This window comes from Apis dorsata, unplaced genomic scaffold (assembly GCF_000469605.1).
Source record: "Apis dorsata unplaced genomic scaffold, Apis dorsata 1.3 scaffold_68, whole genome shotgun sequence".
Lineage (NCBI taxonomy): Eukaryota > Metazoa > Arthropoda > Insecta > Hymenoptera > Apidae > Apis > Apis dorsata.
Genome location: NW_006263366.1, coordinates 110,071 through 129,648, shown reverse-complemented (window position 1 = coordinate 129,648; position 19,578 = coordinate 110,071). Strand labels below are relative to the sequence as shown.

Below are 19,578 nucleotides of genomic sequence, written 5' to 3'. Positions count from 1 at the left end.
TGCTTCATTTTCTAATTAAGAAATTATAAATAAATATAAAGTACTTTTATAAATTGATGGTTTTACATTACAATAGAATACAATAATAAATATAGTAAACATATTTATAAAGAATATTATATATATCTCTAGATAAGTAAATAATAAATTAATAAATAACTTACGTTCTATATAATACAAAGGACAATTTATCAATTTCATGGAAAATTAAAGTTCCTCGATGCAATATTATCTCATTCGGATTTTCGTAATATAAAATTGTGTCTCCAAAACTGTGACATGTTAAAACGTTATCTCTGAAATATCCATTCATTATCATTAGTTAGCGTGAAAACAACTTATTTAATGTATAGATAAAATAATTTCGATAAGATAATTTATCTAAATATTAAAACATATGTTTGAATAATACATTTTGTGTATTATCGCTATCGTTATTAATAAAACGCAATGATTCTTCATGTTTTCTTAGTTTAAAAGTAGATCTATAGTTGTTATATGTAAGTAGTAAATAATCAGGAATTAAACAAGCGACGACGACCACAATAGTTAGAAGCCAGAATGTTATCGACGATACTAATATTATAAAGACCCTCAACATATCACCATCGTATCTTCTATTAAATAAAAATGAATGATAATTTTAAATGAAATATAAGATTTTATGTATATAAAATTTATGAAATTATGAAATATTGCTTACATGGGTATAAATGAATGAGTAACTGCAAATACAACAAATATTAGTTGTGAGAATAATACTACTAATATAAGTGGTATTGTCCAATAAGAACTACGTAAAAGTATCTAAAAAATAAAAATTAATTTCATATAAAATAAGAAAAATTTGATATAAGAATTTGATATAAAAATTTGATTAAGAAAATAAAAATTTCACTACCTGTAAATTGGCTATTAGTGTAACTAAATGAAAAACAAGTATACTGAATGTCCATTGTTCTATTGGCGTGTTATTATATAAAGTAACAGGATTGATGATTATGTATGTATATGGCATAAAAAATATAACAATAGCATGCCAAGAACCTGAAAGAATATATTAATAAAATGTTCATTTTCGCTAATGAATCATTTAAATAATTTACCTAGAAAAATCCATAAGAATAACTGCTGCATAGATAATAAATAATTGCCTTGATTTAATCTATACAGATATGGTTTACGCAATAATGTATCAGCACTATAATTCTGTTCAAACAATCCATACATCATTATTGGAAAAGATGTAAATATTACATTGTAAGACATTAAGTATAAGGCGTCAAAAAATGACTGCAAATAGATAAAGTAACTTAAAAATAGAAAATCATTGTAAAGATATCTATTCTGAAATTTAAATCTTACCTGTGTGGAAAATCCACAAAATATACTAAATACAAATTGTGGTATCATGAGAATAAAATTCTTATAAAAAAAATATTGCGTCAAATTGGCGGTCCTGATATAATACCAATGTCCATGCACAAATAATGCTTTCTTTAAAAATTTAAATTTAGCTATTGCAAAATCGGAGTTAATGGCCGCTTGCCGACCTTCTTTGCCTATTATTCCAATTCCAGCATGGGCTTCTTGAATCATCGAAACATCATTTCCTCCATCACCAATGGCAGCAGTATGCGGTCGAGTCTTTGCTTTTTTAATCAATTTTACAATCTGTATAGATTAAAAAAAAAGAAATATAACTGTAGGAAAATATATTTATATACTTTTTTTCATAAAAAACTTACTTCACTTTTTTGTAACGGAGATAGTCTGCAACAAACGACTGCATCACAATGCATTGCGATTGATCTGAATTCATCTGCATAATTTTGTATTGCAACTGCAAGACTTTGTCCATCGATTAGTAATCCAAATTGTTTAGAAGGTTCGAGTTTCAATCTTCTTCTAAAATTGTATAAAAAGAAATAAATAAAAATATGAACGAAAGATTAAATAGTTTTATGAAAAATTATTGTATATCTACTCAAAATCTGTAAGTTTGTGAAGACAAGTTTCTTTTTCTGTTATTTCTAACAATTTAAGAACTTCGGTACCATTCTTAAATTGACCACAGAGATATGCTATATTTTCTGCGGTTTCCGCTTTATCACCAGTTAATATCCATATCTGAATGAAAAAAAAAATCATACGAAGATTTAATTTAAAATTTTTTTTTTAAAATCAATCTTTTTGTAATCAATAATATTAATATTACTGACTTTAATTCCAGCTATTTGCAAGGATTCCAAAGTTTCCGACACTCCTTCTTGAAGACGATCCTCAATAGCAGTCGCACCTAATAAAGTGAGATCTTTTTCCATCGTATTATAAATTCGTTCTATATATTTTGATCGTTCTATACCAATTATTTGTCTAGCTTTTTCTAGTTCAATCGAAAATTTATCATATTTCGCTTTGTTTATCTTTTTATATGCAATAACAAGAGTTCGAAAACCTCTCTAAAGAAAACAGTATTCTTTTAATGAAGATATAAAAGGAAAAATAATAATTTATAAAATTTATGAAAGATTATTTGTTCAACCATAGAAAAATCAGTCACGTGCGTAATAACTTCGTTGATTTTTCCTTCGATTATAATTGGCAACATAGTGCTATCTGCTCCCTTGCTGTATAACCAGTAATCTCCAGCTGAGTCTTTTACCAATACCGACATTCTCTTACGTTCTACCGAAAATTCATCATAATTTTTATAATCTACAATTCTTAAGAGTTTGATAAATCTTTGAACTTACTAACCGGAAGTAAATTCTAGAATTTCAAGCATTTTATAAGTCAAAATTTTATTTTGGATTTTTAATTCTATCATATCATTTTTTTTTGATTCAAAAATGACTCCGCATCTGGCACAGGCTTCAACCAAAGCTTTTTCGTCTGCCGATGTTGCCTACCGCATAATAATCAGATAATAATATTTTTAAATGTTTTACTCACAATCACATTAGTTATTACTAATTTAAATAAAATATTTTTGTTTAGCTTCGTCAGCTTTTTTGTTTCGTCACATTATTTTAACAGTTTGTAATATAAATTCATTTTTAACTTTTATTTATCAATCATTAGGGATAAAAATATATGATGAAATTAATATAAAGATTTATATCTATGCAAAAGACTATTTTTACCTGATACTCTGGTAAATCCGGATGCATCAAGAGAGAACTATCTACATGAAGGATTTTCTTTTGCCTGAAACTTTCACGAAATTCTTTACGTTTTAGGATGGCACTGGCTTTTTGACTTGGGGGTGAAATTTGAACTGTATGGCATAGAGCGATGCTTATCATAAAATGCCAATGTTCTGGCTGGAATTTAATCGAAAATTATATCGAGTAACATCTTAAAAATACTCACATGATTGCATTTAATTAGAAATGTAATCCTACCTCCCAGGTTTTTAATTCAACTGCCTGATTTTCATCTCCACTGGGAGGTAATAGATACAATTTGCCATCGCAATCTTTTTCCATATACATTTTTCCATTGATCGAACAACGCCTAAATACCATCATATTTTCGGTGAGTGTACCAGTCTTATCTGCAAACAAGTATTCGATTTGGCCAAGCTCTTCGTTTAGATTTAACGTGTGAATTAATGCTGGTTGATCCGTGTCTTCGTCATACATGTCAACGTCCCAGCTGAAGAAAAATGAACCGAAGAATTTTTGTAATTCTATAAAAAAAACAATTAATTATTCGAAGCTCGTCAATTATTTCTATTTCAGTTAATCAATAATTGATTTTCACCCTGATATTAATCTTAATTTTTAAATTTTTAATTTTAATAATTTCTAATTATGATAGCTAAATATAAAACAAACTAAAAAGAAAAATAGTAAAAATAGTTTTTACCTATGCTAACGTATAATGATATCGGCACGATATAATTGTAAAGGATAAGAAAGCTTAAAAAATCCGTAACCAATTGGGAAAAACTAAAGGGTTGAATATCATTCAGGTATGATGACCATAACTCTGACCATGATTCCTCTATTATGGCTTTCATTGTACAAGATTCTATTACTTCAAATAGTAATATGATGAGGAAACAGACGATATATTTATTATTGGATCTGTAAATAATAAATTACGGTTGAATTCATATATTTATAAGAAAAATGTAATAGAGTATTACATTATAGAGACATGTTTCTCTAATAATAAGATAAAAATAATAATATGGAATTATACATGATAAGGCAAGATATTAAATTCAGGTGATCCATACATCATAATAAACTATAGACCATATAATACGTTAGTTTTTTCTTTCATTTTGAAAATTGAAAAATCAATGTATCATTTTTATTTATAATTTCTATTTTAAAAAATCCATTAAAATCCAATAAATACAATATTATGCTTTATAAATTATTTTTAGAGTGTTGCAATTTATTATCTAATATCAAAAAATGTAAATAATAAATATCTCCTTTGAATTATTAAAATATGAATACTTATATCATCTTTAAGAAATTATTTTTTCATCTTATGAAAACTAAATAATTATAAAGAAAAAATAGTTTTTTTTTATAATTATAATCATTTAATACTCATTTAAAATTTTAATATTTAAAATTTTGTTTAGTCTTTAATTTTACTTTGGCATAAAAAATATATTAGAGGTTCAGCTTTACCCCATTTTCTTATTTTTCCTAATTTTCACTTTATATGAAAATATTATACTCGAGATTATTTACTTTTCAGACGTGGACATTTTTTTACTTGTTATCTTTGAATTGAGAGACAATTTTGTATCGTGACCAGTATAAATCGCACAACCGATAATATAATCCGTATCTTTCAATCTAGATCCACGAAGCAGTAAATTATTGATTGTTAGATATCCACTTCTGATCGTTTCATTGTTTTCATCTTTGATTTCCATTTTGCCATGGAAAGAATAAAGATTCGATGAAGGATGTTGACAAGTGACAATGGCATTTAACGATATTATTTCTTGCATCGACATATTTGAAAGTACTTTTGGAATCATCACAGTCTATGAATGATTTAATATCTATTATTAATACAGCAAACTTAAAATTTTATTATTGAATTAATCAGACTCATTATTTGATTTGATTAAAAAAGAATTACCTTTAAATTGGTTTCACCATCAAGATTTGATGTGGTAATGTAACAGCATTCCATTTCTTCTGTGCTATAGAGAAGCAAAAGATCGCAAGGGATATCTTCCTCGCGATATATCTTCACTAAGTCACCGACTACTATATTTTCACGGTAAATGTTCTGAAAATGTAGAATGGAGAATATGATGAATATTTTGATGCATTTCAATCGAAGCTGACAATATAATTGATTTTTATCTTCTTTGTCTCTCACTTTTATATAATTATATTATTTCCTAGAAAAGTAAAAATTATAATACTTTTTTAACAACGATAGCGCAGAAAATAAATTTGAAATATAAATGTTTGTATATTGCTACCATCTTTGATAATTTATTAATGATTAATGATGATAATTAGATAATTAGAATACGCTTTGCATTATAAATCATAAATGTTAAACATAAGCGTCGAAAAAACTAAGGAAAAGAAATATATTAGAAAAAATATGTTTACGTCGATTAAAATTAGTTAATTTTAGATATAATTATATAATTGCTACTTACCTGTACACATTTGTTGCGTATGACAGTGACGAATGTCCGATTCTCTCGTTTGTCATTAATGTAACGATTATAATCCTCGAAGCCTTGCTTGCACGCGGTTACTAGTATAACAATAGTTAGGGGAAGAATGCTGGTTATAGGAGAGATCGGGGACTTTATCGATACAGATGTTATCGCCATTGTAAGAAAATAAAAATTTGCTAGTTGTCTAAATTGTTCAAAGAGATTTTTTGGTATAAAGTTCCACATTGTGTACTGAAAATCAAATGATCCAAATTATATTCAAATTATATCAAATCGCAAGGATGAATTAAATTTTAATTTAAAATACGTAATTAAAAAACACTTACTTTTTTAGAGACAATATGATTATCTGGAAAAATTGTTTGCTCCGGTTTGCTATCCGGAGTGATGTTTATTACCCTGTGATCAACAATTAATGGTGGTGTATCCTATATACAGATATTTTAATTAGAAAACAGATATATAAGATTATAATATATATAAAATTTGTTGCTCAATTTGCAAACTTGCTTGTACAAATAATATCACATGGGAAGTGGAATATTGAGTTTTCAAAAAAGCTGGTACACGTAACAGTTTTCGCGATTTGAACCAATTTTTGCGAATAAATTGCCATAATCTAATACCAAACGATTGTATATCCATTTGAATATCTATATAGGGTATGTTAATTAAATCATCATAGGGTTGTGTAACATGTTGCATCATGTCATCACATCTTATTAATTCTTATAATATTTCAAATCTTGTAATTCCGAATCACTGAACTTTATTTTAAACATTTTTGCACAAAAATACCAACAAGAACTTTGATGTTTAACTATATCGCAAGAAACGTGAGAAGTTGCATTTATATCAATCGATTCAGTTGTTTCAATTATTATTTCTCGTACAATCGTTATAGAAAATTAATCTAATTAAAAAATTTAAATAATAAGATTGTCATTTATTATTTCCACTCATCTTCATTCAAGGATGATAATTTCGACAGCTAATTTTCTATATTTATTTCATTTTATTTTAAATTACTTTGATAAAAATAAAATATAAAATTTCAATATCGAAAATTGATATGAAAGAACTTCAATGAACAACTTCATGAAAGAAATTAAAAAATATTAGAAACTGATATTGATACCACAACCTTTGAAATAGTCAAGTGTCACGATGACTCCCAGTACACTTGCAGTTTAGCAAGTTTGGCTTATTAAATTCGAAATTTCAAGAATAATAGTGAATATACCTAGTACTTTTACGGTGAATAATAACAAATGGAGATATGTATGTTAATAGACAATCTTATTATTGTATACGGCCTTTCGTTATACATATCCCACGAAAGTTCAATTGCTTCAACAAGAAAATACTACTCAAACGTCTTTCCTTCACAACGTTCTATCCACAAAACTATGTCGTGCGTTTCAAACATGACAATCAAAAAGGTAAAAACGATAAATTCGATCATGTGTTGAACATGGACAATATTCAGTATTTGGAATATATGTATCAATCATGGAAGAAGGATCCAAGTTCTGTGAGTGCTTCCTGGGATAGATATTTTAAATTAATTGACGAGAAAGATAAAAAATCGGATGCAGCTTCCCACAAATCATCGCCAAAATCGACTTCTTCATCTTCTACCCACGTTCGATCACCACCATCTAGTTCACAGTCAGGTATTTTCTTTCAGAGTTTTCTTCTAAATTTTTAATATTTTTATTTAAAGGAAAAATACATATCTAGAAAAATATACTTTACTTGTAAAACAACAGCAAAATTTCCTCAACAAAGTGCAAGATCGAAGTCAAACGGTGATATGCAAGGTGATAGGTATATAATTGGAGCTTTCGATATCAATGCCACGATTCGAGCTTATCAAGTATCCGTCAATCAGGCTCTTAGCTTACATTAATAAATCCATTCGAATAGACCATTATAATTGGTCTATTTCTATTTTATATCGGTTTCAGGCACGTGGTCATTTGATTGCCGATACTGATCCGCTTGGCATACAAAATCCAGAATCGCGTAAGCTTCAAGGCACTCCTAATTTACCACCTGCGATCGTGGTGCGACAACATTTGAAGGGAATGACTGAAGCTGATATGAATAGAGAATTTCCTCTTGCACCATTTACCGTAATTGGTGGCCCTAAACGAAGTCTTCCTTTGCGTGATATTCTAATTAGATTGAACCAAGTTTATTGCGGGCATTTGGGTCTTGAATATACCTACATTCATGATCTTGTTATGGTAGATATTTTTAGTTTAAGAAAATAAGATAACATATTATCTCTATTGAGATATCATTAAGATAAGAATAATATTACATTGAATTAATTTCGTCAAATTATTTCTAGTTAGATTGGTTAAGAGATAAGTTTGAAATACCTGGTGCTTGGGATCTTCCAGAGGATCATAGAAAATTTATTTGGATGAATATTATGAAGGCAGTAACATTCGAAGGATTTTTAGCAAGAAAATTTCCCACTGAAAAAAGATTTGGTTTGGAAGGTTGCGAATCTTTTATACCGTCAATGAATCAATGCTTGGAAACATCAGCGGAACATGGTAAGGAAAAATTATTATGATTCTTATCGTGTAAAAGATATAAAATAAATGATATTTTAGGAGTTGAAAGTGTTGTGATAGGAATGGCTCATCGAGGTCGATTAAACACATTGATCAACGTTTGTATGAAACCTTTACATCAACTTCTTACACAATTTCATTCGATTGCTTTAGAAGGTTTTGGTTCTGGTGATGTGAAGTATCATTTAGGAACACATGCAGAAAGAATGTTAGAAAGGTGATTATATGATAATATGGATAAATTATTTAGTTGATGAAACTATAAAATTATTTAGCTGAAATTTCTAATAGAAGTAAGAAAAAGATTCGTGTTGCTATGATGGCTAATCCGTCTCACTTGGAGGCGATAGATCCTGTCGTAGTTGGTCGCGTTCGAGCCGAACAAGTAGAAAAGAATGATGCCGAATGTATGTATATAAAATTGAAATTCATTGATCAAGATGTTTTTGTAATTAAAAATTCAATATACTAGTTGGCAAAAAATCAATGGCTTTTTTGGTTCATGGTGACGCTGCTTTCTCGGGTCAAGGTATTGTTTACGAAACGATGCATTTGACTAATTTGCCGAATTACACGACAGGTGGCGTTATTCACATTGTAATCAACAATCAAGTAATGATATTCATTTGTCACTTTTATTCACTTTCATAAATGAAATCTTTTCTATAATCGACTAATTATTTTAACAATATTAATGAATTTACAGATTGGTTTCACTACGGATCCTAGATATTCTCGATCAAGTGCGCATTGTACAGATGTAGCGCGTGTTGTAAACGCCCCGATATTTCATATACATGCTGATGATCCTGATTTAGTGACCTATTGTAGTAAAGTTGCCAGCGAATACAGGTATGCAACGTATACCTTTTTCGCACTAGGATGAAAAATATAATAAAATATTATTTAACTATACAAATTAATAATATAGAGCCGAATTTCACAATGATGTTGTTCTGGACATCGTGGGATATCGAAGATTCGGGCACAATGAATTAGATGAACCTATGCTCACGCAACCTTTGATGTATAAACGTATTAAGCAACATCCGAATGTGCTTAATATTTACAGTGATAAATTGTTCAAAGAAGGAGTGATTACTGAAGCATTTGCCAAAGAAGTAGATACAATTATAATTATTGTTTCATATTTTGATAAATTTCTAATCATAATATATATAATAGGAAATTGAAAAATATTGGAACTATTGCGAAACAGAATTCGAAAAGGCAAAAACAATAGATTCGATGCAATTAGGTGATTGGCATGATATACCTTGGACCGATTTCTTTGCTACTCAAAGTCCCAAAAATAAAATTCCATCGACTGGTATCGACATAGAAACTATAAACACAATTTGTAAAGCGATATCAACTCCTCCTAATGACATTGAATCCCATACTCAGGTATTAAGATATAATTTTTCATTTTTATCATTGAATATCAATACTGATAATCTTATCAGAGCGTATTTAGAAAATGCTTGACGAAAATAAACTTTATATTCTTTAGAATGATGATGAAATAATTTCATTTATTTTTAAAACTTAAAAAATGTTTAATTTATTTAATGTAGGTATTAAGAGTAATGGAAAAAAGAGCGCAATTGAGTAAATCTCGTCAGGTAGATTGGGCTATGGGTGAATGCTTAGCATTTAGTAGTTTATTGAAAGAAGGTTGCCCCGTAAGATTATCCGGTGAAGATGTTGAGCGAGGCACCTTTTCTCATCGCACACATGTTATTCACGATCAGAGTAGAGATAAAACGTATAAAAATATTTTGCATGATATATTTCCGGGACAAGCAATGTATACTGTCACGAATTCTTCATTATCGGAATATGGCGTTTGCGGTGAGTCTTTTAGACAATTGAATTGAAAAAAAAAGAAAATTGTCGATAAACTATAATCGATTGTAAATATAGGATTCGAGTTGGGTTATTCGACATATAACCATAACACATTAACAATTTGGGAAGCCCAGTTTGGTGATTTTGCGAACACTTGTCAGGTGAATCTTTTCAAAAATTAATTAAAAATCAATACTGTGTCTCATGTAATCAAGAATGTTACCATACATTGTTATTGCATGTTATTTGATATATACAATATAGATTTGATTTGATACTTCTATTATAAATTGTTACAAAGTTAGTAATTATTAGTATTATTAAAGTAATATAGATATTATAATTTACAAATATTAAAATTATTTATGATAGATAATCTTGATAATGAATTATCAACAATGAAATAACAATAACAATTAAAAATATTAATAATAAAAATTGTATATGTTCAGGTCACTTTAGATACTATTTTGTGTTCCGGACAAACGAAATGGGGTAGACAGGTAGGATTAGTTCTTCTTTTGCCCCACGGATTAGAAGGACAGGGACCTGAACATTCTTCCGCAAAAATTGAACGATATCTCGAGCTTTGTGACGATGATTTCTCTTATCTTCCGATGGCCGAACCAGGAGAAACTATAGATCAAATTATGACACGGCAATTGTTTGAAATAAATTGGATTATTTGCAATTTAACGACGCCTGCAAATTTCTTTCATGTCCTTCGTCGTCAAATTCATATGCCTTTTCGGAAACCATTAGTTAGTGAACATTTTATTATACCTACTTTCTTTTTATTATTAAAGGTAAAACCAGGTATAATTATTTATCTATTCAACCAGTGTGTAATGACACCCAAATCTCTGCTTCGTCATCCTATGGCTCTTTCGCCTTTCGCTGATATGGAGTCTGGCACTTCATTTAAACCTATTCTCTCTGATCCATTTGTCAAACCAGGAAATATACAAAAAGTATTGATGTGTAGTGGGAAAGTATTTTATGATTTAGTGATCGAACGTCAGGGGAAACAATTGGTAGATAAAATAGCGATTATTCGCATCGAACAACTTTGTCCATTTCCGTATCATTTATTAGCTGAAGAAATGAAAAAATATCCGAATGCTAAAGTAAATTAATCTTTTAAATAAATTTAATTTCTTAAATCAATGTTAAAACAAATGTCTCGTGCATTTAGCTTATGTGGTTACAAGAAGAACATAAAAATCAAGGCCCGTATTTGTACGTGAGAGACAGAATAGCATTAGCTTTAGGAATACGTTTAGAAGATTTGGCTTATGGAGGTAGACCACCATCATCTTCTCCAGCAACTGGCAGCAAAGTTATTCACAGAAACGAATACAACGATATGATAACGATGGCTTTGAAACTTGATTGAATCAGAATTAATCGAATGTCGAATAAAAGATACGACATTCGTAGAGATATATAAAAAATAAAACAGGAAGTGTAAGATATTCAGATAAAAATCCGAATGAGTGAGTAAACTATGAACAAATGAAATAAAAATGAATACACAATATTCAATTATACAATGAATTTTTCTTTGAATTTTATTTTTGATTTGATATAACTCGAATACTCCAAATATCAAGTATCACTGAACGAATATTAATTCACACTTACCAAAAAACATAAATATCTGTAGGATTTTTTTTTATAATATGAAGAAATCCGTTCGTCAAAGTAATTCCACATTATAATTCTCTTTTTTTCCTTTTTTCAGTATGTGATTATTCTGCTTCACGATTAGCGATCACGATATTTTAAGTGAGGCTAATATGACACGTACTCACATATCTGAACTTGAGAATTGTCTAGGGGAATAGTGCTAATTGTTAGCACTATATATGCCGCAAAATGTATCGAGATTGTTAGTAAACTTTATCATATTTTTTATACAGTTGTGATATTTTTTTTAGTGATAAAATTTTATTGTCCATAATAATTTGTAACATAATATTGTATACATAGTTTTAAACTTATAATTAATAAATATTTATTACAATATTTATTTTTCTGTTTATTTATATAAAATGCATTTTCATGTTATATAGTAATGTTATATAATAATACAAATACAATATGTATTATAATTGATATTTCAATTATAAAATAACATTAAAATGGATTTATTTATTCTAAATACAAAAAGAGTCTAATTATTTCGTCCAAATATCAATTTCATTGATATTTTATTAATTTTACACAAAAAGTAGTTAAATGTAAGCAACTGTGAATATTTTATCTTGAGCAAGATGTTAAATTTTTTTTCATATTTGATAATATTTATTATGACTTTTAAATAAATAATTTTAATTTTGTCGATATTATGATAACAAATGTAAACTAAAATTTTAGATATTTTTACATAATTTTAGATAATTTTTGATAAAAATGTAATTTATTTCAAGATCTAGTTCTTATTGTAACATTGACATTATTTTATAAAAGAAAAAATTATAATTATTTTATAAAGGAAATTTATTTGTTTGTATTATTTGCATAATATAAAAATATCGTCTTACCATTTTGTCGAGATTTGAAATCTTGATGTTGCAGAAACTGCTTTTTTTTTCAATTTGAGTCAAATATTTTTTTTATTTATATATTTGTTTCAACTACAATCATCATAAATTCATAGACACTTAAATTTCATAACATATAAAAATTATCTTTTATGAATTATTTATATATTTATATAATATTTTAATTATATAATTTATTTAATAGAAAAAATTTAGATCGATTTTATATATATATTTTATGCACATTTCAAAAAATAATATCGAAAATAATTTTTGAAATAAATATTTATATTTAAATATTTATATTTAGTACTAATTGCAATGCTTGCCGAATCAAAGATGATAATGTTCAACGTTTACTATCTTCTATTTACCCGAATTAATTTTAATAACAATTCACTAAACATATATAGAAATTAATTGAGCAATTCAGCTCAATGCTGCTTATAAAAGACTAAAAAAAATGATAAATGTTCTGTCGTGATATAAAAATTTATCATCGATTATCACTGATAGTCATTATTCATTACCAATACATTGTTAGATTTATCAGAAAAGATAAGAATTTTCGAATAAGTTTTATCTAACATATTTTTGTCTCAAAATTAATTAATCAATACTTGCAATTTCATTTAGAAATATATGTTTCATAATTTATTATGAAACATAATTAATATAATATAAATGTGATTAAAAATTAAACTTATAAATGAGTGGATATAGATTAATTGTTCGTTTACTTATATTTTATTGTGTTAAACTATGTCTTTATTTTTTTATAATTCTTAAACTTTTTATAATTCTTAAATATAATTAATAAAAAATATTTACAAATATTCTTTAGTATTTTATGATGAAAAAGAATATTTTATTATGTCCAATTTCGCTAATTTTTTGTTATTATAGCATTTATTTATTAAAAATTAAATTAAATTTATTTATTTCCTGCAATATTTTTTTATAATATATTGAAAAATATTAAATAAGATAAACAATTGAAAGTAAAAAGGCGCCACAAAATAGATGCGTATGTAATTCGAATCGAATTTCGCGCGGTAGAGTGCGCTGCTCTTTCTTTTCTTAAAAGATGGCACTCGCAATCGAGTTAAAAGAAGCGATGCGCAGAACGCTTGACGCGGGCAGTTGAGCACTTAGTATGGTGGTGTTCGGTGCGTGTGACGTTTTGTTGCGTTGCGTAATCGGTTAAAAAGAGCAAGCGAGACGGAGGAAAGCATCAAATCGTAGAGGCGAATTCAGCCGTGCCTCGCGCTACCGTAAACGCAACAACACTGCCTGCCCCGGATCAAGAGATATGCCGCAGAGTGGAGGCGAATATTGCTAGCGCTGTGAAGGATGCGACTGGATTTTCCGCTGACGGATCGATAACGAAGAACGAGCAGCTTAACACGGGAAAAATGTCGGCAATGAAGTCTAGTGGTTCACCGGGAACCGCTCGTGTTTTGCCCGTGCTGAGCCACTTCAAATACGAACATTTCATCGCTGGTATATCTGGTGGCGTGGTTTCCACCTTGATGCTGCATCCGTTGGACTTGATCAAGACTAGATTCGCAGGTAAGCGATTCGAGTGTGTCATTGCTGACGACATAACGGTTGTAGATGCAAATGGCCGGTACAAGTTCGATTTATTCGATATATAAAGTACACGTGGTACTACGTTCTATATTTAATCTCTCTAGACATAGAAAATATTTCTTCTGTCTTTGGTTTTTATTTATGACTCACGTATAAGAATTTTCTATTCATAATTAATGTACGGAATACGAATATTTTGATAGTTTTTATAGAGAATCAACAATAGAAGAAACTTTGTAATAATAATATTGATATCATTTTCGAAACAAATGACGTACGCCATTTGTCGCAATAGTTCTGTTTCATTTTTAACTTTTCGTTGGGAAAATTGAATGAAAATCTAGATGTCAGGTTGAACATTGAAGAAATAATTAAATTTAAATAATTTGTCCTTGTTTATATATCATATAATTTTTTGAAATAATATGTATAATTTACATTAATTAATATAATATAATATAATGTAATAATATAATGTGTTTAATAACGTATACATATTTGTTAACATATCTAGATCGTAGTAAAATATGTAGTTAGTTGAAATAAAATCGAAAAAACAATATTGTTTTCGGTCGATGCTCCTATTATTTCGACCGACAAGGTCGAGCATATAAAAGCACGTGGCATTATCGAGAAATATCGAGAGATATTTTTGACCGGCTTCGGGATATGCGATGACTATTCACTTTGTTCCTTTGTGATATATATCATTGTAAATATGTAAATTGTGTATGCTCAATGCTTCAAAAAATAATATTTAAAATAATATTCCGGTATTGACTTTTGTCATTTGCTTTTAAGTAAAACTTTATATTTTATCTTTCAATTATGTATTGACAATTGATGACAAATTTGTGGGTGGATTTACACTATTTATATCTATCTCATTTAGTTTTATTTACATAGTTTACTATATAAGACTTCCTTAAGGCGTTTTCTCATTAATAGATTATAGTTTTTTAAAAAGATGAATTCTAATAAATTCAAATGGACAAATTTTCAAGAATAAGATGATAATTTCTATTGAAATTATTTAATAATTATTGGATTAATTAAGAAAATAAAGTGTAAATAAAAATAATAATTTATATAATATTTTTAAATGAAATACATGAAATTTAAAATATAAAACAATCTTGAAATAAGCAAATCATTTTATTATGTTTCGAAACGAAATGGAAAGTTATGATCAACTTTCGATCACATTTAGAAGTGGAAAGTAGCATTCCTGTGGTTATGTTACTAAATAGAACATTTTTTATATATATCATTTTCATCTTACTTTATTAATATTTTTTTTTGATCAAAAATAAATTTTTTGATTTTTATTTTTTTTTCAAATATAAAAGAAAATTGAAAATTTTAATAAATTTTTAAGGAAATTTTTTCTATTATTTGATATTAAAAATTATGATTAATAATTCAATTCTAAGTACTCTATTCATATACATAAGTAAATGTAAATGCAATGCTCAAATTACTTAAAGATTACTCAGAATTGACCAGGTTATCGCTAATGTTATTCAATACAATTTGATACCATAGTGTCTGCGGTTTCATATTGTTCTTTTTCTTTGTATATTAATGCATTCTAATGAACTCGATCTAAAGATAATATTTATTACATATTGTCTATTAATATTTATTTTATGTCATCAATTAATTTGTAATTATGAATATATATTTGAAATATATATACATATATATATATATATATATGTATATATATTTTGAAATATATATTTTTTATCTCAAAAATAATTAATAACTGCTTAACTACACGAGAAATCATTAAAATTGAATTTAAAAACAAAACCTATTCATTAGCTTCTTATGTCATTATCAAAAAAGCCAATGATGGTGTCATCAAGAAGCTTGCTCTTTGCTGTATTTTCGTCGTAAAATTCGTTGGCTATATACCAAACAGTAAGAAATTCTGTGGATTGCATCAGAAACACGTGAGTTCAAACGATTACATTTTGCGATTAAAATTTTGACTCGTGCAGTAAATTTATTCAAATTGATTTACGATAATTATACTACTATATAATTATTTTGTCTGAAATTATTTTCATGGTATAATTCAACAATTTTATTATTTATTATTTATTATTTATAATTTATATTTCTTCATAAAGAAAAAATTTTTAATAATTTCAATCTATTTATATTATGCAATATAATTTTCACATTTGATCATTTCACATTTGTAAACATGAGTCATTTATGTTCATTATATTCATTATGTTATATTTTCAATGATAAAGTTTTTAAAAAATCTGAAAAAATTTATATGAGAAATTTGTAGAAAAATTCTTAATTTATTAAGTACCGAAACTTTTAATAGAAATTGTCTTTTTTCATAAATTTATGTAAATTATTATCATAAAAATATCATAAATTCATTAATGATGATTATAATATGATGATAATTTTATAATAGGAAAGTCAACAAATTTATCACTTATTATTTTTTAAGAAATTTGTAGTTTTCAAACTAATCCACGACAAAAATACTTATATTTACGAAATAAATTTAATAATATATACCAAAAAGTAGTAATAATCATGGCATTTAATTAATAATTTAATTTGCAATAAAAATTCCTATCGAGATATGAATATGGAATGCTTGTTATTATGTAACCTGAATAATAAATGATTGATTGATTTTTTCTGTAGAATGCATTGAATATTATACAAGCAAAATACATACTTTAATAATAAAATATTGACGTTTGCTTGATGTTTGTTAGTAAAAAGCTATTATCAATAGCTTTAAAAGTTTGCATTCCTACTGGCTATATAATATGTTTACAAATATACATATAATTTATCGTAACAATATCTTATAATAACGCATGAAAATGAATGAAGAATCATTTTTTACACGAATTAAATTTATGTTTATTTAAAATGGTTTAGCGAATGTTACAATGCAATTAAAAATAAAATATGACTTTCAATGGAAATCAATGGTGTCACGAGGTTGAAGTTGCAACAAGCTTGCTAGATAAACTTTCTGTCGACGCGTGATTAAAGAAAAAATACATAATTAGATTTTACTTATCTTTTGGCCCCTCTTCATTATTATCAAGTTGAGCGAGAAAGACTTGATGAACATTTTCAGGACAATGATACCATTTAAAAAAATTTAATATCAATTTCTTATGCCCTGTTTGTCCAACTTTGCATTTGATCGAATAAACACAAGATTTATTCATCATCCTACCTCTCTTTTTTATAGTTAGCGATGGTCACTCACGCGTGGGTCCACAATACAAAAGTCTTAAAAGCGCGGTTATGCAGATTGTTAAGACTGAAGGAGTGAGAGGACTTTACAGAGGTGTAACGCCAAACGTTCTAGGATCTGGCGGTGCATGGGGTTGCTATTTCTTTTTGTAAGGATCTTAAATAATTTTAATAAATTTTATTTAACAATAAACAGATTGAAAATTGAACTGTATAACATTTGGAAATTTTCTTTGTTTAGTTACAATACCATTAAAACATGGATCCAAGGGGGAAATAGTAGAAAACCTTTGGGACCCTCAATGCACATGTTCGCAGCAGCAGACGCTGGAATTCTTACTTTAGTTATGACAAATCCATTATGGGTAGTAAAGACACGTTTATGTTTGCAATATATGGATGATAAGCATCTTCCGGAAACACTTAGATATAATGGCATGATAGATGCAATTAAGAAGATTTATAGAACCGAAGGAGTTAGAGGCTTGTATCGAGTAAGTGAATTTCTTTTCGGTGAAAAAAAAAAAAATGGAATATTGAACGTTAATTTAATTGTTTTTATAAATATTTTCGGATATTTATAGGGTTTTGTACCTGGAATGTTTGGCGTCTCACATGGTGCTATTCAATTTATGGTGTACGAAGAATTGAAAAATTGGTACAACAATTATTTGAATGTTCCGATCGATACGAAGCTGGTACGTTTAATATCCAATAATTATTTGTATATTTTTATGTATATATATATTGCATTAATTTTTTATTTGATGGAAAATCTGAAAAAAATATTTTTATTTACAGAGCACATGGGAATATATTTTCTTTGCAGCAGTTTCAAAATTAATTGCTGCCGCTTCGACTTATCCGTATCAAGTTGTTAGAGCACGACTTCAAGACCATCATCACAACTACAGTGGCAGCATACATTGTATTCAATCAATATGGAGGTCAGAAGGAATAAGGGGTTTTTATAAGGGCTTGACACCCTATCTTTTACACGTGACACCAAATATTTGTTTAATTATCGTAATTTATGAAACATTTTCTAACGTGCCTACAAATTCTCATTGACTTTTTAGATTACATTTATTTTAGATTTTTTTTTAATGTAGTAGAACATACAAACATATTAGTCTTATTTAAATATTCTATAATTTTTCGGATAGCATTATGCTTTAGTATTGAATTTTTTCCAGCCCTAGATGTAATCTGTAGATGGATGAAGGTATCCAGAAGATGATTCTTATTCGAGACAGTCATATGTGGGTTGTGACTCAAATTTTTTATTTTATTTCTTTTTTTTTTTTGTCGTTAGTTGGAGATACATTTGAAACAGTATTAAAAAATTATTTATATATTTTCATACAAACGACAAAGTAAAATAATGGTTTTTAGTCTGAATAGTCTGGATCAACTCTTAAACTTATATTTTCATTTTTTATTAGTATCAATTACAAAAATATTATTAATTAACATTCGAATATTCTCTTCGCAAATTAAATATATTTCAACAATATTAGTTAAAAAAAGAAATAGTAATTATAACAGATACAGTGCTTATTAATTTAGAGAATATTTTTTGGATTTTTTTTTTTAAGATATTTATATAGCAAATAATATTATTGGAAATAGTTTTATTTTTTTTTAACGATAGTATCTTATTAAAGTTTTTGAATGATAAATGCCTTGATATTCGAGGATAGACGTGTAATTTATTTAAATTTATTTTTGAGAACAAGCAATCCACTAATATGTTTTTATTTGTTATTAAAGAAAATAGAAACAGTCTCTAATATGTCTTTTATTATGATATTTAGTTAGACGACTGTTTCATATAATAATCGATCTCTTTAATAAATGGATAGGAAAATTTAGTTAATTAACAAATCATTTTAGATCATTTTATATCGAACAATTATTGATTCTGTTTTTGGAATATACAATAATTTGTACGAATCAAGATCATATATTTTATTTATTCGATATTTTGCATATACAATTTATAATAATTTTATTTTCATTTATAAAGCGCGAAAAAAAGAAAACAAAGCTCGGATCGTAC

At 27.3% G+C, this 19,578-nt stretch overlaps 3 protein-coding genes across 10 annotated transcripts in view; 2 read left to right on the top strand and 1 right to left on the bottom strand.

Annotated features, from left to right (window-relative positions):
• Positions 1–107: 107 nt before the first annotated feature.
• Positions 108–12,755, bottom strand: LOC102677322 (probable phospholipid-transporting ATPase IF). 6 transcript variants are annotated; one of them, XM_006609993.2, is made up of 20 exons: positions 6,927–7,058; positions 6,194–6,336; positions 6,010–6,111; positions 5,660–5,914; positions 5,122–5,274; positions 4,722–5,023; positions 3,874–4,094; positions 3,408–3,694; positions 3,147–3,326; positions 2,761–2,908; positions 2,546–2,688; positions 2,223–2,462; positions 1,988–2,130; positions 1,749–1,908; positions 1,366–1,674; positions 1,107–1,293; positions 902–1,047; positions 704–807; positions 413–617; positions 108–296 (listed from the first exon to the last, which is right to left on the bottom strand). In XM_006609993.2, the coding sequence occupies exons 2-20, from the start codon at positions 6,326–6,328 to the stop codon at positions 291–293; spliced, it is 3,426 nt and encodes a 1,141-aa protein (XP_006610056.1). In that variant the 5' UTR covers positions 6,329–6,336; positions 6,927–7,058; the 3' UTR covers positions 108–290. The 6 variants fall into 6 exon arrangements, with proteins under 6 accessions (XP_006610056.1, XP_031371221.1, XP_006610058.1 ...); XM_031515361.1 differs by lacking the exons at positions 6,194–6,336; positions 6,927–7,058 and adding an exon at positions 12,672–12,755; XM_006609995.2 differs by lacking the exon at positions 6,927–7,058 and having other exon boundaries at positions 1,107–1,209; positions 6,194–6,559.
• LOC102677914 (2-oxoglutarate dehydrogenase, mitochondrial-like) lies at positions 7,256–12,157 on the top strand. 3 transcript variants are annotated; one of them, XM_006609999.2, is made up of 13 exons: positions 7,256–7,359; positions 7,654–7,935; positions 8,043–8,253; positions 8,314–8,491; positions 8,566–8,681; positions 8,747–8,886; positions 8,981–9,126; positions 9,206–9,395; positions 9,460–9,681; positions 9,852–10,128; positions 10,201–10,286; positions 10,578–11,621; positions 11,870–12,157. In XM_006609999.2, the coding sequence occupies exons 1-12, from the start codon at positions 7,276–7,278 to the stop codon at positions 11,259–11,261; spliced, it is 2,616 nt and encodes an 871-aa protein (XP_006610062.1). In that variant the 5' UTR covers positions 7,256–7,275; the 3' UTR covers positions 11,262–11,621; positions 11,870–12,157. The 3 variants fall into 3 exon arrangements, with proteins under 3 accessions (XP_006610062.1, XP_031371222.1, XP_006610061.1); XM_031515362.1 differs by lacking the exon at positions 7,256–7,359 and having other exon boundaries at positions 7,511–7,935; positions 10,578–10,886; positions 10,968–11,621; XM_006609998.2 differs by lacking the exon at positions 7,256–7,359 and having other exon boundaries at positions 7,511–7,935.
• A 1,009-nt stretch (positions 12,756–13,764) lies between the features above and the next one.
• The window catches only part of LOC102678613 (mitochondrial folate transporter/carrier), a 7,650-nt gene continuing 1,836 nt past the window's right edge, over positions 13,765–19,578 (top strand). The window contains exons 1-5 of the mRNA XM_006610004.1: positions 13,765–14,243; positions 17,512–17,665; positions 17,758–18,010; positions 18,101–18,214; positions 18,318–18,463. Of these exons, the coding sequence (XP_006610067.1) occupies positions 14,087–14,243; positions 17,512–17,665; positions 17,758–18,010; positions 18,101–18,214; positions 18,318–18,463 (824 nt within the window). The 5' untranslated portion in view covers positions 13,765–14,086. The remainder of the gene's footprint in view (positions 14,244–17,511; positions 17,666–17,757; positions 18,011–18,100; positions 18,215–18,317; positions 18,464–19,578) is intronic.